The 27,675-nt window shown below is 40.8% G+C and overlaps 1 protein-coding gene across 2 annotated transcripts in view; it reads left to right on the forward strand.

Moving 5' to 3' along the window:
- The window catches only part of LOC124062595 (alpha-1,3-mannosyl-glycoprotein 4-beta-N-acetylglucosaminyltransferase C-like), a 49,440-nt gene extending 24,543 nt beyond the window's left edge, over positions 1-24,897 (forward strand). For both annotated transcript variants that reach the window (XM_046395494.1, XM_046395493.1), the window contains exons 3-5: positions 22,850-22,992; positions 23,092-23,239; positions 23,353-24,897. In XM_046395494.1, coding sequence (XP_046251450.1) covers positions 22,873-22,992; positions 23,092-23,239; positions 23,353-24,521 — 1,437 coding nt within the window. In that variant the 5' untranslated portion in view covers positions 22,850-22,872 and the 3' untranslated portion in view covers positions 24,522-24,897. The remainder of the gene's footprint in view (positions 1-22,849; positions 22,993-23,091; positions 23,240-23,352) is intronic.
- Positions 24,898-27,675: the final 2,778 nt, after the last annotated feature.

The following is a 27,675-nucleotide window of genomic DNA, read 5'->3' on the forward strand; positions in this document are numbered from 1 at the left end:
TATCTGTGACTGAGAACTAGAGCTAATCATTTCAGCACTCTTTCTTCACGTACTTCAGTATCAAACTCTAATGAGTCTCCCTGTCAGCGGTAAATTTGTTTAGAAGGCCATGAATTCAAACTCTGCCCAGAGTTTGAGTGAACTTTGATCTTGAAGTACAAACGAGAGTCAAAGGAGAGCAGCGCATCATACATCATACAGCAATGCGCCTGTTGTCTCTGCTAGATTAGCTTTTTAATTTCTCTTGTGTTTCAAAGGCGTTTGATCTGCCTCCCTCTAACTTTTTGACAACTTAGAAGAGGAAAGCCTACAGCAGTCCCACAAGGCTTAATTATCCCTCAGACTGATAACAACCTGGTAAGAAGGGAGGCCTAGAAGAGAACAGGAACTAAGAGGAGATAGAGATGGTAGGATTAATGTAGATTGGCTGATATTACCTGGCCCCTGATCAAAAGACAGTGTTGGCAGGCGGAGCACATAATCCTCTCCGTTTCTCTCGTCGATGCCAAAAAACTGCTGGTGATGTGTAGCTCAATGGGCCGAGCAAGACATCACCGACCGGCCCGTTCCCAATGGGAGCTCGTACTACTGTAAACACCTGAAGGCGTGACGCTTTCATCAGATAGCACAGGCCACCGTACAACCTCACAGTTCTTAGGCACGGCGCATTTTTGCAGCAGTGCTACGTTTATATTTTCACATTGTGCTCAGCTTTAGTCAAATTCTCTGTGCTCAGTTGGCAGAGACAGCCGTTTTGGTCAAATTTTCTTGTTTCATCATAGTTATTTTCTCTTCTGAAGTACTGTTCACAGGTCTCTGAATTGCTGCTAGGATATTAACCAAAGGACATTTTAGAGAGAAGATGAGATGAAGCCTTCAAACACAAAACTTAGCGAATTTAGATAATTATTATGTGCAGATAATGTTGTCATAGTTGATTAAATTTCAAAATTATTATATCTAAGTTGTTCATTTAAAAAAAACAAAAAAAAAAAAAACAAAAGAAGACGAGGCTTCTTTTGAAGACAAAATGAATTTGGATTTGGATTTTGATATCTTAATGAGACCAGGCAGGATGAATAAAAAGGTGATAAATTATTGACTGTGTTTGAACCTGCAAAGAGCTGGTGTGTATGAGAGGAGCAGACACATGGTCAGTGCTGGACACCTAAGCCTTAAATTAAATTAAATTGACAAAAATCACTCTGAGGCAACTTCACACAACACAATCTATTCACACTGTTATGTCTCATTGAGTGTTTTTTTCTGACGTAGACGTGGCCAAGGACTTTCCAGTCAATAAAGCCTGTTTGAAAATGCGGTCTGCAGCCCACTTTTTATAGCTGACTTTATTTTTTTTTGTAAGGCTTAAACGACACATTTGACTATTTTAGGAGCTACAGCAGAGGAGTTTAAACTCTCTGTGATGTTGTTTTCTGCAGAATTATAAACCAGGGGAAACATCACGTCTACCAGGTCTGGCTTGAAAAACAGCGACTTTATCCTTTAACAGAGATGTCGTAATGCTAAGCTGCTTAACAGGCAGGAAAAATACAGCAGCTACTTGGGTTTGCGCTTGACGGCACCAATCTTTGTAGTATTATCACATAATAATAATTTTCAGTTATTATCTTATCATAGTTGGTATTTCTGGAGTTTGGATAAGAAGTAAGAGTCCATGCTGTTATCCACCTCCACACTGAAGGTTAACTTTTGCACACGATATCAAGTGATGATATATCGCAAGAACAGGTGAACCGAGTGTCTAATGAGTCAAATATCCACTTTCACCTCTGTTGGCAAAAGTAATTATGACAAAGTCATGTGCGGCTGGAAGAGGACGAGCAGACGAGCACCGACGTCACAGAAAACACATCACCCGTCTGACTGAAGGGGGGATGATCAGATGTTCCACAGCTCCTCTGACTAATTTATGAAAACCAGTGATGTTGCACGTCAGAATGAACTGACTGATGAAAGCTGAAATACGTATATCACAGTGTAAATGTAAAACCTTATAAAGGCAGGACCGTCCTCATGTTAGTGTTATATTATAGTATTACATTATTATTAATGTTGTGCATCTGTGTTAGCAGCATCTTAATGTTGCTAATTTAACTATTTAATGTACTATTTATGCAATTTCATTAACAATAGTTTGTATTTTAGAAGATGATCACTTGTTTTGTATGTCATATACAAACCTGTAATATGATTCTTGAAATTATATTATTATATACAATATTTTCCTCTGAAAGGCAGTGAAGATTAGCAGAAAATGGAAATACTGAAGTAACATACAAGTACATGAAAATTCTACTTAAGCACTTTACTTGAGCAAAGTACCTGTATCGCACCACTGCTGCTGTTACTAATATTAACATTAATACTACAATACTACAACTACCACTAATGATACCCGTGATTATCATCACTTAGCTATCATTCTAATCAATTTTAAGGAGACCTGAGTAGCTGCCAGAAAAGAATTCCCACAAAACCTCATACTTGTAGGAAAATAATAAGCAGTAATATTATGGTACATCTGGAGCAGTAAGTAAACCAGCTGCCTCAGTTCGCTAATCACTAAGCATGTCATCAGTTTGGAGCCAGAGGGACAATAAGATGGGAGCTTATCAATCCTCCATTTATATCAGCAACCTGGTGAGGCATGAAGAGCAAATTCCCAACACATGCTCTGTGCTGCTCCTGCGGTGGTGACTCAGATCATGGATTATTTCACTAATTAGCAGGGATATGCTACTCTTCTTTGACACAAACCGAAGCCCGCCAGTGATTGGATCAGATAAGCATTTGACATTCAGAGCTCGCTTTTACCTTGTTTTGCAAATCCCAGAGAGGATTTCATCACAGACTCCCGGCCTGCCTGCGAATGAGGACCTCAAATTCAATTTTTTGTCTTTTTCTATATCTGCCCACTGGTTGTACTGTGCTGGGGCAGTTTTGGTCCTACTGTGGTTATGGTGCAGTGTCATGACGCTTTTGTTTCCCGTGGGAATACTGAACATGAGAGTGATTTCCATGTCGCTCTTTGTTAGTGTTGTAGTGCAGTGATGCCTGGCAGGGGAGGGATTTGTTTCTAGCGGAAAGCTAACTGCTAACAATGGCTCCTTTACACATGATTTTGTTCGATAAAAAGTAGTCGTAGAGGAAAACTCTTTGAGCTAACAAGCTTGCTAACAGTAAGTAAGTTAGCACACTCACACGTTAGCTTAGGTCAGTCACCTTCTGCCGACTGATGTGGAAATGTTCGACTTTACTTTGAGTAATGCCCGAATGCTTCTTTCAGACTTGTTTTCTCTGAAGCCATTTCATTCAGCTTTCAAGGGCCACGTCCTTCAGCGGATTAGTCTCTGAATTAGTTCACAGCTATAAATTCATACATTTTTGCCCTCTACAATTGCACTGTGGTGATGAAATTGCTCTCATTCCATAACTAAACCCAACAAGATTGCACAAAGAAAGGTGAAAACCTAAAAGCAGTCAGTATGGTACAGTTTTGAATAGGCACATTACAGTAGCAAACAGCTTTCATCTGTCAGCTTTTACATAATACAAAATGGATAATACTCAAATTGACAAGGGCTGTAGTACTTTTCACTGTGACTTTTTTGTAAGATGATGCTTAGTATGAGCCGCTGCTATGTTTAAAATGTCCCAGCAGGCGGCTACTTAGTACAACTACAAGTCTGTGACGGCGGCAGGCTTGCCAGGCGTCCCCACCTTTAGAGGACCCAGTTTCAGAGGTTCCCGATGGAACCTTTTGATCATTGTGGAAGGCGGCAACATGTGATAAAAAGCGTCTGAGTGTTAGTTTCCACCAGCACAGGCACCAAACAAAACGTGAAAATGTAATTCAACCTGACATCATGTTGTGATGTGATGCCACATTACACTTTGACTGGTATTTCTTTATTTATTAATACTGTCTTGTAATAGTAGCTTATTGGAATAGAAACATGCATGAGTCACTCCAATAGTAGAAATACTTTTGTTGCATCACTGGAAACTGTCATCTCTAACAGCATGATTTGATTTATTGCTTTAGTATAATTTCTTCTTTCTTACCCATTTTAACCCATTTAGAGTATCAGTTATTTTATTATCTTTGCTTGTAGTATTAGTAGCTACGTGCATATTACTTATTAGGATTTTCTACTGTTGGCTTATAGTAATAATAAAGTCAAAGAAATCACGAGATCAGCAGCTTTGTTCAGTAAGCTACGGCTTGCGTTGACCCGTGCTAATTGTTTTGATGTATTCGTTATTGGAAGGTTAAAGCCTCCTCATCAACGGATCTGAGAGATCACAGATGGGCAAAGTTTTTTCTGCTCACTGAACCTTTAAAGCTCGTGATTTGTTCATTAAATCTGGTGCACTTTGTCGCATTTTCTTTTACTGATAGACATTTCGACATCAAGCAAATTTGACAACTTTTGAACATTTTGCTTTTTCTTTGAATTTTCGCTAACTTCCACTCAGGTTTTTTTATATACATGTATGGGTTTACAGGGATTTGTGAATCATCCTTGAGTACATCGACAGTGCTTTTGAACCAGAGGGGCGTCAGCTCTAATCCCACGGTGAGAGTGAAAAACTGTTTTTAACAAAACGACATAGATCATACATTAAGACCTCAGTCGGAAAATTCGATTTGATTTAACCTTCTGCATGTACGCAAAGGTTCGATAAATACGGTAGCCGAGGAAAAAGAGGGATACGAGACGCGTATTGACTTAAAGAACAAAATTAGAATTGATCCGGCGAGCTGAGGGAAGATTGTTTACACAAAATGCAGTGAATTGTTATGCTGGTACTCAGAGTAAACCTCTGGCAGAGTCAGCCTCTCATTACTCTTCCAGACAGACATGCAGTCCTCAGGTTGGGAATGAAAGTGACTTCGGATGGCGTGAAAATGTTAATTGATGAAGTTTGGGTTGATGTGGAGGTACTTCTCCTCATCAAAGCAGCCACTGCTGCTGCTCCTCTCAGCCAAGAGAGGACGTCAACAAACAAAATGAAAAATGTTTTCTCCCAGCACACCCGTATCTCAACTTTAAAGGCTGAAAGATAAACCGTGAGACTGACACGCTATCCTCGGCTGATCCTCTTAAAAACACACAAACAAAATCCCATCCGGAAAAATGCAGTTTTATTGTAGATGAAATTGTTTAATGGTATAATTTAAGTTTATGTTTTTGGAGCGGAGCAGCTGACTGACTTACAGACTTACAGATAATATGTGGACACCACCTCAGTGCCAATAGGTTACAAATCTTATAATGATGTTTTATTTTATCCAGCTATTCATTTAAAAGATAGGATTTGGCCAGTGCCTTGTATTGTCATGATTTTATTATTATTATGTTTTATTGTGCTGTAGCCTGCCAAGTTATTTTTGTCTTTGAAGATCAACGTGGAAATAATAGAAGTTTTTATCCTCTTAGATAAAATCTGATTTTTTTGTCTTTAGGTCAAATTTGTCCTCTTTTTTTTTTTTGAAACCAATTTAATCTAATTTAGTCAAGCCCAATCCAATCCAGTCCAATCCAATCCACTCCAATCTATCTGATGTATTATAGTCCAATCTAATTCTGTTCAGTGAGTTTCTATCAGATCAAAAGATTTTGTGGCATTTTCACATGTCAAGGCTCATTTTCTCACATTTTAAGTTATGAGATTATATAATTTGATATAATTTAATATGGCTTCTCAAAGCCATTTTAGTTAGTAGAATTTATAGTATAAAGTGTTCATTTGAAAGTTCATTCTTCACTTTATCCACCTACTTTTTTCAACTGACAGCTGAGCAAGTGAAACTCCAGACAAGATTTTCTGGTCAATAGTGAACTTTCATTTTGAATTTAAAATTTCTTGTTATGAAACCGTTTTCTTTTTTTCTTTGTTAAACTAAAAAAATGTTTGTATGGTGCATCAATAATGGTTGAAGTGCACTGAAAAAAAACCACCAAAACTTCTGAAACCATTTAAAAAGTGGCTAAAATGGGTGTTTAATATGCATACCAAGTGTCATGGCAGCCCACCCAACAGGAAAAATGTTAGCCTCATGGTGAGGTGAAAAGTCAGGACTCAGTCCATATCACAGCTGTGTAGATACTTCAGTCTGGACCAAAGTGGTGGGCCAGCTGATTGACTGACAGTGTAGTATGACTAAAATTTGAATGAAACTACATTAAAGTTGTTAAAGATGTAGGAGAACAGCACTGAAAGTACAAAGCTAAACCTCTTGGACACAACAGGACACATCGGGAGGGACGGGACAAAACGGGACAGCGTGATCAGACAGTGACGAGTTGTTGTGCCGAGATGTGCTGCTAGTTTGAGACACAGCGAAGCAGTAAAAGATTGTAGCGTTAGTCATCAAATGGCGGTTATTTACATCAAACTGAGATATTAGAGAAACACGCGTGTGGGTTGTATACTAGACGAAGCGAAGCTGTGCTGAAACAGGATGCTTTCCAAGAGCGAGTCAGCCTCTCGCTTGTCTGATTGATGAGTATTCTGGGAAACATAATTTTGAACTCCCCGTGATCTCCAGAGGATTTATTAGCATCCTATTATGTGTATCTTATAGTAGCAGCTTCTCTGGTAGCACTCTTGGCAGGCACCTGAGTAATGATGGTTTTGTTGCTCTGCACTCTCAGGCTACATCCACAACATGGGTTTTCCGGCTCGGTTCCAAACTTCTACTCCTATTTATTTGTTTATTTATTTATTTTAAATCACTGTTCACGTCTCTGCTTGGATGGAATAAAATACCCTCACATCAATATGAGCTGACAGCAATCTCAGGAAGCGCAGCTCAGAGAGGAAGACAGGCCTCCACGCTTTCACTTCCTGCCAAATTTACACCCAAGTTGGTGATTTCCAAAATGATGACCGTATGTCAAGTGAAAGATGGATGAGTAACACAGTGAAGCAAACACGAACTCTGAAGCACAGACAGCATGTTGTGGGTAAATTATACGTAAACTGTGTTCTACCCCGAGAGGTTGTGTGGTGAATCAGACAGCGCTGTTTAAAATGCAAGAGGCTGCACTGGTTTGGGCGTATTTCTACAAACATCTCAAATCATTTTATTTGCCAACTTTGGTAAAGTAAGCTGCAGCCTACACTTAACAACATTCAGTTTACAAAGTTATCTTCCAGGAAAAAGCACTTGCACTTATTTGGCTGGATGCAGTGTCACTGTGGCAAAACATGAGTCAGGTCCAGCTTTTTTTGCTGGAGCCTTCCGCGATGATATTAAGGCACTGCTGTTAATATCATCCCACTTAACATCATGATGAAGTGGTTTACACAATCCAGCTGAACTGTTGACTTGTTTACAGCCTCTGTGGCCATCCGACTGCTGGTGTTTCTTGCCTCGTCTGACCTCTTGTAACAGTACCTGAGGTTGAAAAGCATGCGGGGTTAACACTACAGTCACTCTCCACTGGTTTGTTTTAATCATCACCACGATGCTTCTCCACCCTTAACCAGGTACTTTTTGTGCTTTAACCTCAGTGCCATATTATGAAATTTGGGCCGTGTGCACACATGCGGTCGCAGTGGGCGACCTCGCTTGTCTCATCTATATGTCACATGTAGATGACATGCTGCTTTCTGAATGTCTTCATGCAGCTCACATGCTGTCTCAAATGATCACACTCTCCGTCACTTTTTCAGGGAGAGAAAATCCTGTAGCGTGAGTCTCTTCTTTCCTTAATTATCATATCTCTGAATCATCATCTCGTGAAAAGGATTGTGAAAATTTGAAGGGGATGATTGAGCTTCAGAGCAGAGCGTTGTGTGCTCTGACACCTCTTCCTCCTCCTCCTCCTCCTCCTCCTCCTTTTGCTCTCTGTAGAGCTGAGCTGTGGGATGATTTTACAGCAAGCGGCATCGTTTCAGACTCACAAAGATTCTGGGCGTCTCAATGCCACTCTGCCACTGAGCTCGCACTGATGTTTCCATTACACTCGTCGCCATGGTGACCAACATCTTCTCCCCCATTTTCCATTGCATCTCTACAGTAAATCCCTCTGTTTCCCATGTATGTGCATCCCAAACTAGTGGCAATGAGGCTGCGCCCTTTTTTACTGCTGTCTGCATCGACACGGATTTCCCCTGTTCCTGCAGAGCTGAGAGGAAGTGATGGGCTTTGAGAATACTTAATGACTTCTGTATTTCCCTCTCAGGCAGTTTCATTTCAGATGTGAGATCTTAGTTCCCCTCCCTGCAGGTGGATAGCACGTATTTTGCCTTTATGCAGCTCGCAATGTCATGCGTCCAGAGTGACAAATAGCACGTGTCTCACCTTGGGGCGTTGTTGACTTCTCACCAGAGGGCTGTTTGTTATTGAAAATGTGGTTCAGACTAGCCTGACACTTCCCACGTCCCCCTGGTGCTTTCTTGCTGATAGAATTTTATTATTGGCAAGTCCTGGGTGATATCACATCCCTTCGTCCTATTGCCTCACAGCAAGTGAAATGCAATATCAGGAGAATTGATTATATGTGGACCACAGAGCAGCACTCAGAAAATGTGTTTACTGTAGTCTCCCTCTCGTCTAAATGCCAAGAATCAGCTCTCGGCAGACGCTCCTCTGCCCGATGAATGATTAATGAGTCAGAGTGCCTCCATAACTGGCCTCACAAACAAATTTCAACGCAGGTAGATCAGCAGCGTGTAGCAATAAAAAAAAGGGCAATGCAGGAACCAGCCATGCACTGGGCTCTGCACTGGTCTCATTCAGATTCACAAAGAGATGCAGACAGAAAGTAAGCCAAAATACTTCAGGTGTGAGGCTTTTCATTCACTGTCCATCATACATAAAGTTGCTCTTTGCACTCATCTGTAACACCCTCACGTGTTCATGTCTCTATTCTTCTCCACTCCTAGCAAGAGTGAAGACTTCTGCAGCCGTGGAGATGAACCCAAACTGAGCCGGTCCCTGAACGCAGCACAAAGAGCCAACACCTACCCAGCCGAATGGGTCAGGCTCCAATAGTAACAATCTGTTAAGCAGCACGATTAGATTTCAGTGCCTTGAGACTGAAAACTTTTTACTCAAATACTGTTCTTTTGCAGTTTAAAGGACTGGTGAGCATTTAGGGAGACTTTTTACTTTGACTCACTACTGATTTGACATGAGATAAGCAAAACATCTCTGATATTTATTATTTTTAATTGGTTTTCTTCAGGTCTTCACTCTCTTCTCTCCTCGCCTTGTTTTTTTTTCCCTCTTGTGATTTTTTCAGCTTTCCTGAAACAATTAAAAACAGAATCGTAGATAAAATATTTTCCTCCCGTCAGGTCTTCAGTAGCTGAGATTTTATTTTCATTTCATTTCATATTTTCTCTCCAGTTTGGGGTATTTTCAGTATTTCACTACACTCTGCACATGTTTACTTGGCAATACTTTCACATTCCGGCAAGATGCTTCACTGTCAGTACTTTCTTTTATTTATTTATTTATTTATTTTTACGATTTACCACAACAGATAGAGGACTTCTTCCTTTTAAGTAAGGGATTGAAGTGCTTCTTCCACTGCTGGCTCACACTCATTTGCAGTGTTTCTCGGACATATAAACGACGTTTTACTGTCTGTCTGTCAGAGCACGCCAAGTAAAACCAGTAAAACTTAATGGAGCTGAAACATTTGCATGAAACAGCAGAGAGAGAGAAACACCTTTTTTTTCTCTGTCTTTGAAATGTGTGAAGGTTTGCAAGACACCTGACTGTAGTTACCAGCCATTTTGAGCTCCCAGAAAATGTCTAAAACTGAGTGTTGGCGCATGCCAGCCAACTTTCACTGCATAAATCAACACAAGCCAGAAGTGTTATCAAAGTTATCTCGGGCTATCAAGGCTTTCAAGGTGTTTCTCAAAATGTGCCTCTCACCGAGACAACACCACCCCACCTCGTGTCCTCCACTTCTCACCCAAATCGCTCAGTTTCCACTATTCAGATCCGCGTTGTCGTCGCACCGCGAGACGAGAAAAAGAGGCTGACTGGGTTAGTCATCGTGGCCCACCGCTGATCCTGAACACCACATCGTAATCAGACAGGCCGTTTGAATCCTGCCTCGTGTGGATGGAGTGACACAAAAAGTCAAATACTGTGAGAGCTGAGCCATTTCCCGCATTCTTCAAAGAAGAACACGTATGCCTTTGACATAATAACAGAAGCTTTTCTGAATCACGTCTCATGCTGTAATTGACGTATTTCTGCTCCAACTTTAAAGCAGCACAGATTTGCTTTCTCCTGCTGCTCACCTAAAAGCCCTCACTGAGTCGCTCACATTTAAAACATCGTAAGCTGACCTGTAAACTCCACCTGTATGTCTCTGTTTTGCTCCAAGTTTAGAAGCAGATGTTTGAATGTTGTTGCAGTTTGTTAGCTGTGAATAAAACAAATCAAAGTTGCTGCAGATGATTACATAATTATTTAAAAATCATGTTCATCAGTGTGAAATGTGTCTTAGCCCGTGGCAGTACTAACAGACGCTGACAGCCTCTGCCTCCAGGAACTCCACATTACTGGCGTAAACTCCTTCCAGATGAGCTATGAATATTTCATCTTAATAATGATTTGATGAATGCTGTTGAGCATGTATCAGATTTCTGACAAGAGGTTGAAATCAGATCAACTAAAGCGCTATGTTGGAGTTTGTGCAGACTGGATGTTTTGCTTCTTAAGACTTTTATGCTATGTAAAAACCCCAAACCTGCTCTGGTGGTCTGCATTGTCTGTCTCTGTTGATGAGGTTTCAGTTTCTGTACGGTGGTGCTTCGCTGTGTCATCTCAGGTGGCTCTTTTGCTTCAGGTGGGGTGCCCACTTCTGTTTATTCCTCTGCACTCTTCTCCCAGAGAAACAAGATATTTTGGTGCTTAGAACAGCAAAATGAAAAGTTTCATGAGCTGCAGTTGTCAATCAATGCTGAGTTATATAAATCACTGATGGGATCTCCAAACTAAGCAGGAAAATGTTGCACATTATTACAGTAGGAGCTCATAAATCTGTAACCAAATAAACAAGCAGTGGGTGCATTTTGCTGTCCTTCACAGTAATAATGACATCCAACTGGTTCGCCCTTTTGAAGCCTCTTCACTGTTATGGAGGAGAAACTCAGCAGCACCAGACATTTGTTATGGATTGTAGTTGCAATTTAAAAATAAAATCCATAGGTACTGAGGGTACCTTAGGTATTTTTCAACCTGGACCCTATTTTCCCATGTTTTTGTGTCTAAGTGGATAATGGGGACAACCAGTTTTTGAATTTGGTCCAGTGAGTGACAGCTGCAGCAGCAAAACGAGCTGCAGTGTAATTCCTGCAGGTAATTGTGTGCTGTCAAGGTACATCCACTCAAAGTGCTTGTTTTTGAGACCGACAGGCTCAGATTGTTATTCTGTCTGTCTGATGACATTACGGAAGGGATCCATTCAGGGATAGACCTTTTCGTTAAAGAATAAAATTTAGTTTAACCAGAAAAGCCTCTCACCAAAACTACCAGACTCTATTTGCAAAAAGATTGATTTTACTGGGTAAAACACCTTGAATTCATTGTGTTAGATGTCCGTCTCCCTCTTGCCCCCAATAATTGACATCTAATGTAAGGTGAATTAAGGATTTATGTTGACTAAACCAGAGCTGATGATTGTTGGAGCGGTGAAAAGATGAATGGTTGATTGGTTTTGGTGTTTTCTTTATTTTGTTTTTGTGTTGTTTGGGTGAAGTGTGTTTTCAGATGATAAAACTACTGTTTCAGCAAATGGAGTCTGGTGGCTTTGGTGAGTGCAATAGTGGCTGTTTCTGGTTAACTAAAAAGAAACTACTCACATCAGTGGTTGGTTCACATTGTTGTATTTTAGTTCTGGCCCACCCTAAACCCTTGGACAGTTTTGATGATTGTGATCCCCACATCATCAGGACCCACATGGTCCCCCCATTTGATCCTTGGATCAAACTCTGGTGACTGACAGAAGTTTATGCAGCACTTTGATTCTTCTGATGTAAACATTTATGTACAGATCAATTATAAGATCACTTCCTGAACTGATTTTAAGATCAGCAGATGGATTTATTAGTAGTAGTCTGGACGGTTTCAGCAACTGTTGTCCCCATTAGTCACTTAGACACAAAAACATGGGAAAATGTGATGCAGGTTTAAAAAACGCTGAAGTTACCCTTTAAGAATCTGCAGCAATGGCCTACCAATATGATGTCATTTTCCACTTACTTATACAAGTCAGACCCGTACAGTTGAAGTGTTGTGTCATGTGGGTTGTCAAGTCTTGTTTTGATCACTGTTTTTTCACCGATATCAAACGTCAGAACTGAAACTTGCATCACTGCCTCCCTGCTGTGACTCCTTGTCTCCCCCTCCGGGCTGCAAAAGACATCACTGCTGTCACTGAAAAGACGCATGGCTTCAATTAACTGTTCTATTCCATCTCTTTGCTGGTTTCTTCTGATATCAACAGACGGTATATTAATGATTATGTGTAATCGCTACAAAGATCAGGTGTGCGTTTGTTTTTTGTCTGTGTTACGTTACTGTTTATTACTGTTGATTTTCTTATCGCACGGATATTGATCAAAGACCAATTGATGTCTGAAACGGATTTTTATTTAAATTGAAGTCCTGGTTTTCTGCTGGTTGTCCTTTTTAATCCACAGTCTGGTTTCTTTCCAGCGTGATGATCACACTCGAGCGGTTTGACTCAGTCTGTCTGTTGGTCGATGAGTCGGTCCACCATTTGGTCCAAGCAGAAATATCGACAGCTGCTGGATGACATTTTGTGCAGATATTTATGTTCTCTATAGCGGATGACTCCTACGGACTGTTCATTTTGTTTACGTGTTGTTTTTACTTGTTCAGTACATGTTGGTGTTATGACCAAATCCTTTCAAATCGAAGAGCTTTCCCATCAGCCTCAGCTGTACTTTGTGCTATTTAGCAGATGTTAGTATGCTAACCTCCCAAACTAAGATGGTGAACATAGTAAATATTATACCTGTTAAGCACCATTCATTCATTGCACTTGTACTTAATTTGTAGTGAATTGGCTAAAACACAGCAGCTGGTCCCTTTTTGAGGAAAAAAAATTAAAGTTTATGTGAGAACCTTTGCATCAAAGACGAAATGCAGCCTCGCCTTCAGTGCCCTCTCTGCAGACAGTGTTGCATCACCTCTGCATTCTGACAAACATGCAGCACGGGTGCATGAATGTTTTGCAGGGCCTGTTCCCATTCATTATTAATCGGGTCTGCCCCTCTTGTCCAACAGCAGGAAGACGGTAACTGCTGGAGCCCGGAGTCTGAGGAACTAGCCGGCCCCCCTCCACCTTGATGAATAAGTAAACACATCGAACCAGGCAGCAATGCAGTTGGTAAAAATCCCAGCTGAAAGCAAAAAGATTTGCTTTCTTCTGGAAAAAATGCTGTTTACTCGCTGATGATTCCACAGCTCGCTCCCTCTGAACTCTATTAACATTTTTCTCTGAGTCTGGATCCATACATCAACTTTAATTTTTGCCAGGAGATTGCATTTCAGCACCTCAATCAAACTTGCAGCAACGCTTATCAAAGTGCCTCAGCCTTGATGTCTGGCTGGTAACATTGTGGTTTTTGGTGTCTTCTTCCCTTTTATGTGTGATTATTTCTGTTTAAAAACCCTGAAACCCTGTTGTCTTATTCAACAGAGTAGCACAGCAAAGGCCAAAGCTAGAACAATTTAGAAACTGATTCGTTTTTAATTATGGATGCTTTCTTCCAGTTTTCACGTTGATTTTTGCTTAGTCAGAATTAATGAAATATTTTTATGTTAACCGTGCATCCGATGACTGTGTGATGTGAAAGAAGTCATTCGTCGTAACAAACCCTCAGAGAATCCTCAACTCCGCCGCCTCCCTCAGCTCTGCAGGGCCTCATAGCACCTTTCATCTCATTGCTTAGGGTTTATGGTGTGAAATGAGTGCAACCTGACCATCAGATAGCTGGTGAACATAGTGAAGTATTTAACAAGTAAGAAGAAAATCTGATTGTTTCCAATAGTTGGCAGGGCGAGCTGGATTCTAGACCGTTGCATCTGGAAGTCAACTTTGACGGCAACTTGTGCAACTGTGTTCATATCATCCACGCTTGTTCCCGTTTTCATGGTTGTTCCGATTTTTGTCTTGGTATCATTTTTTGGCTCTGGCAGTTAAAGGTGAAGGTCCTGTTCTGATTGCAGCCTAAAAAATGTTTGGAAAATGATCTGATTGGCTCTGTGGTTTTTCAAACCGGGAAAACAGCCATCAGTGAGCACCGGAGGTTCAGATCAAACTAGTTTTTGAGTTAACTCTGTAACATTGTATTCTAAACACACAGACAGCTTTGCAGCTCGAACAGCTTCCACTCTTCTGTGAAGGCTTTCCACAACATGTTGGAGTGTTTCTGTGGGAATTTGTGCCCATTCATGCAGTAGAGCATTTGTGAGGTCACACACTGATGTTGGACCAAAAGGCCTGGCTCACAATCTCCGTTCCAGTTCATCCCAAAGGTGTTGGATGGGGTTGAGGTCAGGGCTCTGTGTGGGCCAGGCAAGTTCTTCCACACCAAACTCATCCAACCATGTCTTTATGGAGCTTTGCTTTGTGCACTGGGGCACAGTCATGCTGGAATAGAAAAGGGCCTTCAACAAACTGTTGCCACAAAGTTGGAAGCATAGCATTGTCCAAAATGTCTTGGTATGCTGAAGCATTAAGATTTCCCTTCACTGGAGGTCAGGAGCCGAGCCCACCCCTGGAAAAAGCCCCATAAAGAGGTGTGTCTGGATACTTTTGTCTGTATAGTGTACTGCTAAACTGTTCCACACTGAAACAAAAGTTAGTGCAATGTTCTCATCGGTAGCTTTCTCACTGCTGTTTTCCTGCCACACCCACACACTGTGACACACAAACACAAAGAGACTGGGCTCTTCAGGGTCCACATGGGTTTGTACACAGCCTGGATGTCAACAGGCAAATGAACAATAGTGTTTACCAAATGGCTTTGTTGTCCAACACGCAGGCTTATTAAAATGCCATCTCATTAGAGGGCCTGAGTAGCCATTTCATAAGAGATTAATTGCATTTTCTCTTCGTTATTATTCTGTGTTGCATATGGATTTGCTGTGACTGCAACATCCCTACATATTCATATTACAGGAAGCTTAGAAACGGGTGGGAAATGAGCCAAAGGCGGAGCTGTGTTGGTGAGCAGACTGTCGCTGAATGTCAAACACAAGCTTTTCTGCTCTGGATGTAAAAACAGGCTCATTGTGTTCCTTGCTAAATTAACGAAAAGTCCAACAGTTTATCTTCCACCGTCCTTTTGCGCTGATGGCCTGATGTCCCTCTTCTCTCTTCGTACAGTCAGACTCTGAGTATGCGTGAGGTTCGCTGTTCTTGTTGACCTTGCAGCAGTTGAGAAAGCTCCTCATCATTTCACATTAACTTCATATGAATATTTAATGTACAACAAGGGTCACACCTAAACCAGTTTGTTCTTGAGATGATGATGCTTTTTGAGATTTTCAAAGTTCCTGAGCTTCCTAAGTTGTGGTTGTCAGTTCAGAACTAATTAAACTAAAGAACGACTGAACAGCATTGATGTACCAAAGTCGACATCTTTAAATTATTCAGTGTATAAAAATTCTGCTTATGAACTCTGTCCCTGAACTAAACAGACTCAGATACAAGCCGTCTACATAACAGAACATTTCATTCAAAAAAATCTAAGTGCAAAGTTCAAGTCAGCTGAGCTCTGATGTTCGTTTGCCGCCGTGTCACATGTCAGCCCGGAGCAGAAGCAGCCTTTGGTTTCACCCGCTTTGCCCGAAGGCGCCTCCCTCGCAGTTGCTGCGTTTGCAGCGTTTCTTCTCTGCTGTCACTTTTCGCTGTTTCCCAGCTGTTGTGCCAGAAGGCTCATCCTGTAGGTAATGTTTATCTGCTGCCTGTGGCTTCACCTCAGTTTCACAGCAGAGAAGCACCAGAGACAGCGTCGTCATCATCCTTTAAGTTTTTATGTTTCATTTTGTTGTAACTTTTTTTTAAAAAAATGTTGGGACAAGATGGAAAAAAAAAAAGCCCAATGAAGAACAGCGATTACGCTCATGTTATCATATTAAGATATCTTGAAATGACAGAAGCCATTAATCCAGCAGTGGTATTATTATCCTAATCTTACAGTGATATTTCACATTTTTGAGCAGATACACATTTCAAATGATTTGAAGTGACAACCTGCTGATAAAAGTGAGATAAAGTCTCACTGTTTCACTGTGGTAAAATACACAAAAGTTAAAAACATATCAGGAATAAAACCGCATGACGGCACACAAGTAAAACATTCAAAATGACATTAAAGCTTTGATCAAGCAGAATAATGAACAAATGCAACTTTTCTGTGAAAACCTCAGTGACATATTTGGTCTTATCGTAATCCCATTAAGATAAAATCATCATGCGGTTGCACATCAGTGTTACATGCAGAAGAAAAACGTTGTAGCTTGAGGCTACGTTAGCTGCTCAGGTTGGATTGTGGGTAATGGAGGCATCAGATGTTCACCAGAAAGAACAGTTTGTGGAATATAAAAGAGAAAATATCTCTGGCTCTGATGCGTGGATTTAGAGCTGTCACTATTAGTCAATTAGTCAGTCAAACGGTTAATAATTTAAATAATTTCATCAATAAATTGTCTCATTTTAGCAAAACAACAAACAACAACAAACCCAAAACATTTTCTGCTTCCAGCTTCTTCTGCTGTGAAGGTTTCCTGCTTTTCTCTGTCATTTATGGTAGGAAATCAAGAGTCTTTGGGATCTGGACTGTTGGTTGGACAAAAGAAGCAATTTGAAGACTGTCCTCCGTGAATGAAGAAAAATTTCGAGCCTCCAAAAACTCACATTCAAAACAGTCACGATACACTCCTGCTGCATTAGCCCCATAAAACTTTCGGATCATTTAAAATAATCAGATCTCTGTTATTGGTGCTCACGGTTGCCTGCAAAGTGCTGCTGCACATTATGGATGATTAAAGGAGACTCTGGCCGTAAGCAGACGTAATTCCCTGCTTCTGAAGTGTGGCACTTTGTGTGCAGCAGGTCTGCGGTACATGTAAATTGCATCTGGAGTGTATTTACCTTTCAGGTCAGAGACGAACATGAAAGGCTTTTGCAGTCCCAGTGGTTGCGACTGTAATGAGGATGGGCTCTCCTCAGCAGTCAGTGCTTTGACCCACATTAGCTCTCTGCCCGAGGCCCACTGAGACAGGATGGAGATAGAGAATAATAGCTGGATATAGTGTCTAAGACATGCATTGTATATTAAATTATATTCACAGAGTTCCACAAGACTGTGTGAAGTTCATAAACTAGAGGGGATTTTAAAAAAAATTCCTTTAAAAGCCTTTGGCACAGTTTCCTGAGCACATCTTATGACTCTAAAACTGAACTGAAAGGTTCGTACTGCAGAGGCATTATCATTATTTTTGTACAAGTTGCAGTGGGCTTTGAACTTTTAATGAATGTCTGCAAATTTCTGCAACCTTCAGTTACCCATAACACCTTTCTCTGAGTGGTTTCCCAGAAATGTTTACGTGTTTCTTTTGAGAAGCATAATTCCTGTAGGTTATGGTGGTTATTTCTTACACTATGAAAACACAAGATCAGAGGAAACTATAGAGACACAATGGAGAAAGAGACTTCAGTATCAAGAGAGAAGGTGGTAATTTGGGTCAGGCCTCCATTTGGAAGGTTTTTCAGACAAAAGTATCCAGACACACCTCTTTATGAGGCTTTTTCCAGGGGTTGGGTTCATCCCTGACTTCCAGTGAAGGGAAATCTTAATGCTTCAGCATACCAAGACATTTTGGACAATGCTATGCTTCCAACTTTGTGGCAACAGTTTGTTGAAGGCCCTTTTCTATTCCAGCATGACTGTGCCCCAGTGCACAAAGCAAAGCTCCATAAAGACATGGTTGGATGAGTTTGGTGTGGAAGAACTTGGCCCACACAGAGCCCTGACCTCAACCCCATCCAACACCTTTGGGATGAACTGGAACGGAGATTGTGAGCCAGGCCTTTTGGTCCAACATCAGTGTGTGACCTCACAAATGCTCTACTGCATGAATGGGCACAAATTCCCACAGAAACACTCCAACATGTTGTGGAAAGCCTTCACAGAAGAGTGGAAACTGTTAGAGCTGCAAAGCTGTCTGTGTGTTTAGAATGCAATGTCGTTAAAGTCCCTATTGGTGTGATGGTAAGATGTCCCAATACTTTTTTCCTTATAGTGTATCTTCATACTACAGAAATGAGTTGTGTTGGCAAAAACCTTTTACTGTGGTTTGATGCTTCCCCTGCTGTACTTGTGTGTAAAGCCTTCATATTGTGCTCAGATTACCTAACATGTCCTCTTTTTTTACAGAACAAAAACGAGTCTAATGTAATTATATCAAAAACTTCAGATCATCTGAATCAATGACGTTAGCCGGCTGTCACAGAGACACATCACCCTGGAGTCTCGTGTCTCTTTGTCTCTGCAGCAACAAGGATCCCATCCGTCTTGCTTATTTCTTAATCTCTTCAGGGAAAGTTTTTGCTGAGAGAGCAGACCATGTTTCAACATTTCACACAGTTGTGCACATTCCCAGTTGCGAACCTCCCAGTTCAGCCGCCACAGTCTCCATACTGGTAGAGAATTTGCTGCTGCCACTGACACAAATGGGGATTAAGCGCCTTGCTGAAGGGCACCTTGATGGAAGTAGTTGAATTTTAAGCATTTGTTCATTCATTTTACCACAATCAGCCTTTCGCAGTCGATCTGGTTATTGACTCTGAAACCCTGCAGCCGCGAGCTTGTCTCCTCTACTTTCAAGCAGGCTGAAGGGTGTCAATTTCCCAAATTACCACTTTACCACGCAGACTTTTTTTGGCTGTTAGTCTTCATTTCCGGATCTTTTCAAAGTGTGTGGAGGGGGTTGTCAAAGAAAACCCACAAATGTGGAGAATCACTCAAGACATTTTCTAACACTTGTGATGATGTTTCTGGCTTTGTTGCAGCTTCTTCATGATGTGAGGTTTATATCTTAATGGGCTGAGAGCAGTTCTCTGCCTCTGAGGGAGCCTTCTAAAGTCCTCCTAAATATCCCTGATGGTGCTGTCAAGGTTATCTTAGCTTGGGTGTGGGCACTACAAATCACTGCTGTGAAACAGGCTGTGCGTTTGTGTGGCAGAGACGAAGGGAAGGTTCAAGCATATTTTGGACTACTATGCTTTTGAAATGGATTGTAGTATAAACAATACAGCCGTGCTAACCTGTCTGGGCGAGAGGTATTCATCTACTTGCAGCTCCAGCAGAACATGATTGCAGCTAAACTGTCTTTAACCTGTCACAAGCGTGAAACTCACCAGCATATTTCTGCTGAGCACGTAATTCACACAGTCAGCTCTGACTGGGCAGTTGGTGTCTCGTGTTGCAGAATGCTGGCTCATGACGTAGTTCATTTCCCAGCTGATGTGTCCAGCTGCGCGTTGCGTCACAGAGTACAGGGAGACCGTCGATAGCAGCGAGCAGTTTGGTTTTATGCTCCCTCTGTTTTGGGACAAGTATGACTGGCTGTCAGGTTGTGAGTTTCATCCGTCAGAGGACATTTGCATGCAGCTGAATTTTAACAGAGTGGCTCACGGGATGTCAGAGTCGCTCACTTGGTATTGGCTACAAACTTGGTACACTTTTCATCTGATGCCATCATCAGGCCAACATTTTAAGGTGTCCAACACTTTGGTTTATGCCCAAATACCTGCAAGCACCAACTGCCTCAGCTGGAATTTGTTTCTTGTTTGTTTTATTTGTGGTTCAGTTCACAGTGAATCCTGTTGCATCTCCACTGTTTGCAAGTGTTTGCATCAGTTTTGACCGTTATTGTCTTTAATCTGCTTCTCACAGTTCCCTCACTCACTCACAAATTTTGGATGACATCTACAACACAGCTGAAGTTAGGCAAAGCTCGGGATTCACAAAAAACGTGTTTATGGGAAATAAACCTGTGGCTGAGGTATGGTTAGGACTGAGTAAAGGTTGTTCTACAGACCAGATCAGAAAAAAATCAGAACAAATTCACATGGGAAGAGAAAAGAGTCAGCGTGAACAGAGTGTGTGTAAGTGTGTGTAGAGTTGTAGCCCTTCATTTAATTAATTATTTGCTGTGGTGCAGAAATGTTTTATAAGCTGTTGTTGTTGAAGCTGTTTAGATGTACATCCAGGAAATATTAATGGATTTCAGAAATTACTTCTCTGATTCATCCAATTCAGCCTCATTTTTACTAACTTTAGTTGTCCTCCAGAAGACGTACCTGTAATCCACGAGAGCTGGGCTTGTACTGATATTATGCGCTGTTGTAATTCCCCTTTTCTGTCGAGTTTACATTCATAAAACAAAAGATTAGTGAAAAGGACAAATCTCCTCTCATTTTCTGTGCTGGAGAGACTGTTGTTAATGTGCACCAGTAGAGATAAACCCTCCAATGGGACACATAACATTTTTTAATGCTGAAACTCATTGGTATTCCCCTCTACCTGTTATTATTTTACTGGCTCTAATCTAAAATGACTTCAGTCGTGGAAATGAGCTCACTGGGCACAAACACGCTGATAATTTGCTGAGTTAAAAAAAAGAAAAAGGAAAAAAACAACTTGGCAGAGAAACATTGTAAACAAAAGCAAATAGGCCCAACAAATGGTGCTTATTTATTCATAGACGTGCCTTCATTTCCATATAAATATACGTGACCTATGGGAGGCTTGTTTGTTGCTTAGATTCACTCAGAGAAAGCAAACAAAAATCTAATTTCTTAGTAGTGTTTTCTCTCCCGGAGAAAGCGTGTGGCCATTATTTTTGCTTTGTTAGCCATTCTTTCATCACCTCAACATCTGATTTTGCAGACGGCTATCTCAAATAATGTGTTTGTGGAGGTGCTGTTTCTGAGGACTTCATAATATTGACTCACAGCTGTCATTGTGTGTCCACTTAGTCTTACCGCTGCATCTCTCAGGTGCTTTTTCTGTGACAGAAGCACAAAATGGTTCGCTTCTCTGGCAGATGGTAGATAATTACTCCCCCCCCCCAAAAAAATGGAACTCGAGCAATGAAAAACAAAACGAATAATAAGTTGTTTATTGAGTTATTGGGCCCAGCGGCAGACAGGCTGATGCCAGAATTGTCCCAGTCACCGGGGAGCTCACGACTTCTCACATTGTGGGCTGCGTTTTTGTGTTACACAACATCAGAATTAGGGAAGGCGTCATGGGATCTGTGCTTTTTTAGATGAGGTGCCAAATAGAACGGATACTGAGCAGGATAGCTCTTTTTACTTTAAAGACTGTCGTCCCTACATGTCAATACCGCACCGAACGAGCCTGGAAGCATTTGTTTTCCATCATGAGGTGGTGTTTACCGAGTTTTGAAACATCGTCTGGCTCGTGTGACGGCTGCACACAAGCTGAACAGATGACTGACGTTCCCTCTTGTGAGCGGTTAGATTAACGACCAGAATGATCCGTTATTGGATCCATTTTGCTTAATCCAATGAAAAAACCTTGAAATCAGCCTTCTGTATCTCCGTGTCAGTGCCGTAGGCCACATCTGTCACGCTGGGTACTTTATCATAACCCAATTAAAGATGAATATCCATCCAGCTTTGTCATGATACTTCAGGGCTGCAGCTCATGATTCTTTTCATTAAAGCTGCACTAATCAATGTTTTTCTATTAACAATGGATCAAGTGAGTGTGTAATGTGAAAGGAATGACTCATCAGGGACTCTCAGCTCTGTTAAACTTCTTGGCATCTTTTACCTCATTGTTTTGGTTTCACAGTCCAGAACTTTATTGTTTTGGTTTGCTGTCTCTGCTCACATTAACCCTGTTTTCAACACAAAAGAGTGCTGGCAGCTGAAAAGTTCCCTCATCAGTTGGTGAACTTGATACTCGACCGTCCATCACACGGCCAGAAGCACGAATGCTTATGTATTTATGCATAAATAACCAGTTGGTACTTAAAACATCAGTCACAACAATTTTATAAGGTCATGTTTTCAGTCGGTTCCACTAGAAAATCCTTATGTATATATATATAAATATATATATATATATATATAAATAAATATATATATATATATATATATATATATATATATATATATATTGGTTAATCAATTAACCATTTAGCCTTTAGATGTCAGAAAATAGCAGAAGTTTTCCAGAGGCCAAATGAGATTTGGGGGTTAAGGCTTATGCTGTCCTCAGTTCAGATCCAGCTGGGGACCTGTGTTGCATGTCATAGCCTTTTTTAAAAAAAGGGAAAAAAGCCTTTCTTTAAAAGAGAAAAGCTGCAAATTCTCACATTTGAGAGGCTGAGTCCAGTAATTTATCATTGTTTTAGGTGTTAAATGACATATCTAATTAGTATATTGTTCAGTTGTTGTGCATTTGCTTTCTATTAGTTGACTAATTGCTTCATCAGATACTTATTTCAGTACTGTGACACTTTCTTTCGTTGCACATTTCAGTTTCAATAGTGAGTCAATCCTGATTCACGACTTTTGATTAAAGCAGGTGATGAGCTCTTTATTATTCCATTCACAGAAACCTTCGCTTAATCCTTAATATCGATGCCTAACCCAAAGGTCCACAAGGATTAAATTGAAAATATGTAGCCAGCCATGTGTACACACTCTCATAATTCTTTATTCACTTGTGATGACCCAACTTCTGTTTAATCTTTGGCTTTCCGCAGTGAGAGGCGTGATCTTGAGGCTAATGTGGAAGTCAGTGGACAAGATGAGGTGTTTCAGGAAACGATCCATGTTCCCCTTCCTCGGATTCCTCATCACCTTTCTGCTGTTTTTCAACCTTTACATGGACGACGGATTTGTGCTGGTAAGATTTCTCACCTTTGAAAGCTGGTTGATAGCCTGGTCACATTGTGATGCTCCAGTCCAGTCACTACTCACTGTGCTCTTGCATTTGTAATTGTAGGAGGCTGAGAAAAGACAGCTAGGAGAGACACTAATGCATCCCGCAAACTCTGAAAGATACGTCCACACATTCAGAGATCTGTCCAATTTCTCTGGGACTATTAATGTGACGTATCGCTACCTCGCAGGAATTCCTTTGCCACGTAAAAGTACGTATTTTTACCAAGCTGATACTGCTTTGGCGTGAGTCAGGGCTGAATGTATTTAATCACAAAATATTTCAATTTCGTAATAAGGTGACAAAAGTGATTTCTGTTCGCAGAGTATCTTACCATTGGTTTGTCATCTGTCAAGAGGAAAAAGGGGAATTACCTTCTGGAGACGATCAAATCCATCTTTGATCAGTCCAGTTACGAGGAACTCAAAGAGATTGTGGTTGTGGTCCACCTGGCGGACTTTGACCTGGTCTGGTGTGAAAATCTGGTGCAGGAAATCAGCAGGAAGTTTGCTCACCACATCATAGCCGGACGCCTCCTGGTGATCCACACCCCAGAAGAGTACTATCCATCCTTGGAGGGCTTGAAAAGGAACTATAACGACCCAGAGGACCGGGTCCGTTTCCGCTCCAAGCAGAACGTGGACTACGCTTTCCTCCTCAACTTCTGCACAAATCTCTCTCACTTCTACATGATGCTAGAGGACGATGTGCGCTGCTCCAGAAACTTCCTGACGGCGCTGAAGAAGGTGATCACCTCCAGGGAAGGTTCCTACTGGGTGATGCTGGAGTTCTCCAAGCTGGGCTACATCGGGAAGCTGTACCACTCCAAAGACCTCCCACGTCTGGCTCATTTCCTCCTCATGTTCTACCAGGAGATGCCCTGCGACTGGCTCCTCATCCACTTCAGGGGTCTGCTGGCACAGAAGGACGTGATCCGCTTCAAGCCCTCGCTGTTCCAGCACATGGGCTACTACTCTTCTTACAAAGGAGCAGAGAATAAGCTGAAGGACGACGACTTCGAGGAGGACTCCATAGACATCCCTGACAACCCTCCAGCCAGCCTTTACACAAACATCAACGTCTTTGAAAACTATGACGCCACCAAGGCTTACAGCAGCATCGTTGATGAGTATTTCTGGGGAAAGCCTCCTTCCACCGGCGATTTCTTTGTCATAATCTTTAATAGACCAACTAAAATCAGCAGAATTAAAATTGTGACGGGCACAGAGGACAGACAAAACGACATTCTTCACCACGGAGCTCTGGAGGTAGGACAGAAGTCCGTGGAAACGAAACAGGGAAGGCAGTGCTCATCATACATCACGCTGGGAGAGTTTAAAGGCGGAAGCATTGAGGTGACCAATGTGGACCACAAGATCGGCTTTGACATCGAGTGCGTACGAATAGTCGTCACTGCCAGTCAGAAAGAGTGGCTCATTATAAGAACTGTCAGTTTATGGACCACACAACCTGTAAGTCAGTTTAAAAAGTAACACAATAAGTTTTTAAATGATCGTCCTTGTGTACAGTAATAATTCGGATGCAGTTTCTATCAGTTCATTTCGGACTACTGGGGAAACGTGTTTCTGGGATTCAGAGCAATCCATATTTTCTTGGGTTGTTCAGGGATCTGCTTTATGTTTTCAATGTGATGTAATAAAATGACCAAGCTGTACAGTAATGATCCTTTTTACTTATCTTCATTTTCCTAAAGTAAAAAATCTGTATGTAAAATTGTAAAATACTTGACTGCTGTCTTCTTCTCTTTTTTCATTCCACTTCAAGCTTCAAAATGTTGAACATTTAAATGTGCTTTTTTCTCAGCTTAGACAGGCATTTTTACAGCGGTCACAGATGTCTTGAATGACACTATATTCTGTAAAATACAGTAAAATGAAACGCAGGTAATTCAGTCTAATCAACAGGCTGACGTTTTTAGGAAGTCATGCACCCAGACTGAATCAGACGATGGCAGCCTTTTCATACAGTCTGGAAATGAATGAGGGCGGATTCAATGCAGCACCGAGGAGCCGTTTCCCACATCTAAAATGAACGCAATCTTTAAAAAAAAAAAAAAAAATGTGCAAAGAAAAGCGAGCAGGACAAGTTTTAATGTCTCATTGGAACACTTTGATGTGATATTCTGCAGGGACTCATGAGTGGCTGAGGTTCAGCTATCAGAACAGACCCAGTAATGATATTAAAGTAGTAAAGGCATCACCCATCTGAAAGTGTGAAATTATGAAAAAAAAAAAGTAAATCATTTAATGTCCTTTTAATATAACCAGTAAAAAAAAAAAAAAAATAGTTAGGTGAATAGTGAGGTGACTTCCTGTTTTTCAATCAGCTGCTAACGTCTGGCCAATCACTTCTTGATTCTCTAAAGTAGTGGTGTACAAAGTGGGGTTTGGGGATCCCCAGGGGTCCTTCATTGGGTTCAGAATTTGTGACTATTTTGGCATCTAAAAGCAAAAATGTGGAACACCGAGACAAACTCTTATCAAATGGGGGTCTGGGGTCTTATTTGTGTCACTTTGGGAGCCACTGCCTCATAACGAGTGGAAGTAATTTAACCAGTAGTAGAAAAAGCTTCCCTAAAATTGTTATTTCTTTAAGGGATTCTGGAGTTTGCAGTTTGGCACAACAGCTTCATTTTCATTTTATTCGTCAGGTCACATCTGCTGAGTTGCGTTAGTGTGGAGTCTGAGCACGGATGTGTTTCAACAACTTTGCTCTCACTTCATCCATGGCTCCGACCTCAGCTTCAGTTTGTGTGGTGTCCTTTGCTGCCACCTGCTGGTGTATTGAAAACACAACACAAAGAGACACTAATTTAAAAGTAATAAAATGTTACAATACCTGCTAATATTCACTTTATAAGGGTTGTAAAGTACATGTGGTTGACTGCCAGGTCACTGGGAATATAAACTGAATATTATAACTCTATTATAACACTGTAACTCAGTGTCAGAACATCAGTTAAAGTATTTGACGGCCCTTAAAAAGTAACGCTTTGCAGTTAATGTAATAATATGATTTTGCCAGTTAAAATATTACAACATATTACAGCCTTTATACTTTTTACGAAAGGCTTTCTATTTAATTTTCATAGAATAAAAGGTGTGTTTTAACATTTTATTGCAACAAATTAAAGCTCAATGTGACCAAAGTTAAATTAACTTGAATTGAATCAAGCTATTTAAATAAATACACAGTTAAAGATTCACCCAGCATGCAGCATAACACTGACACATCAGGGTTAACTTTTAAAACCACTGACCAGTAACCAGTTAGATAATAACAGCAATATTGTAATAACCCATCAATAATTTTTGTGTGTGTGTCTATTTTTTAGACTTAAATAAATTTATTATTACAATTATTGTCAGCAGTTACATGCTCGTTAACTTAATTCATTACAGTGAAATCTTACATAATTGTTTATACAGTTGCATCAAAGGGTTTTACAGTCTGTGCCTCATACAACAGATGTGCATGCAGAGTAATAACAGTAGCACAAACACACTGTGGAAAAATAGAATTTCAATATTACGTAACTGAGCGCTCTGCAGGCCTTTGGATTATGAAGAAGACGAATCAGGGATGACCGTGTGCCTCTTCTCAGGTGTTATTTGTGCTGCAGCCTCGGCCCTGCATGAGTCCCCTTCAAGTGCTGCCAGTGGAAAACAGATGGCCCGGCTGCAGACAGAGCCAAGCCCAAAATGAAAAACATTTTCAGTTTCCACCAAAGAGCTAAGTTGACTCATCTTCTCTGATTCTGTTACTGTGACATTTTCATTGGGATGCATCAGAAGCTAGTCTGTTTTTTACTATCATATCAGCATCCCGTGCCTTATTTTCACCGGCCGTCATCTTGGAATTTCGCTCACATTTCAGTCCTCGCACATTTCTGACTTTCTTCTTGTACTCTCTGTTGTCTTCCTCCTGAATCTTCTATTACCCCCCTTTTATGTGTCCACAGGTGGCCTGTTCTGCTCTCTGGTCCAATCCAATTTCCCTCATCCTATTTCTCTACTCATTACACTCTCTACCTCCTCTTGCTTTTTTTTCCTACCACCTGCTGCCTCCTCAATCTCCTGCAGCCATATGTAATCTGAATCACTCTCCCATCATATTGCCCCTGCAGTTTAAAAAATGATGTGATCCATGTGCTCTCCAGTTGGAGAGTAAAGCAGGAACAACAATAAACATAAAAAAAACATTATTTTATTGTGTGGGTCTGTTCGATACGACTTAGCATGAAGCAACAGGCAATAAACAGTCAGTGATCTCATCAGTAAAGAAATGCTAAAAATAATCTTCCTGTGTCTTTGTTCTTTTCATCTGTAGGTGAATCATACATTAGATGGTTGTGTGATTGGTTAACAGTGCAACAAATTGAACTTGAAAAATGTTTGGTTTAATGTATAGATGAAATTTTGTATAATGTGGCAAATTTATTATATAAAAATATAATGATTAAGGTGGCTATAGAGGTCATATCCAAACTATTATGTCTTAACTGTAAACAAATCTATTTCTACAATCCAGTTTCACAAAGTTCAGCTGGCAATCTGGAAAATATTTGTAAATTGGTTGGAGCACGTGTGAATCTGTTTACAAAATGAATGAAGCTCATAAAAATCA

This window comes from Scatophagus argus, chromosome 7, assembly GCF_020382885.2.
Source record: "Scatophagus argus isolate fScaArg1 chromosome 7, fScaArg1.pri, whole genome shotgun sequence".
NCBI lineage: Eukaryota > Metazoa > Chordata > Actinopteri > Scatophagidae > Scatophagus > Scatophagus argus.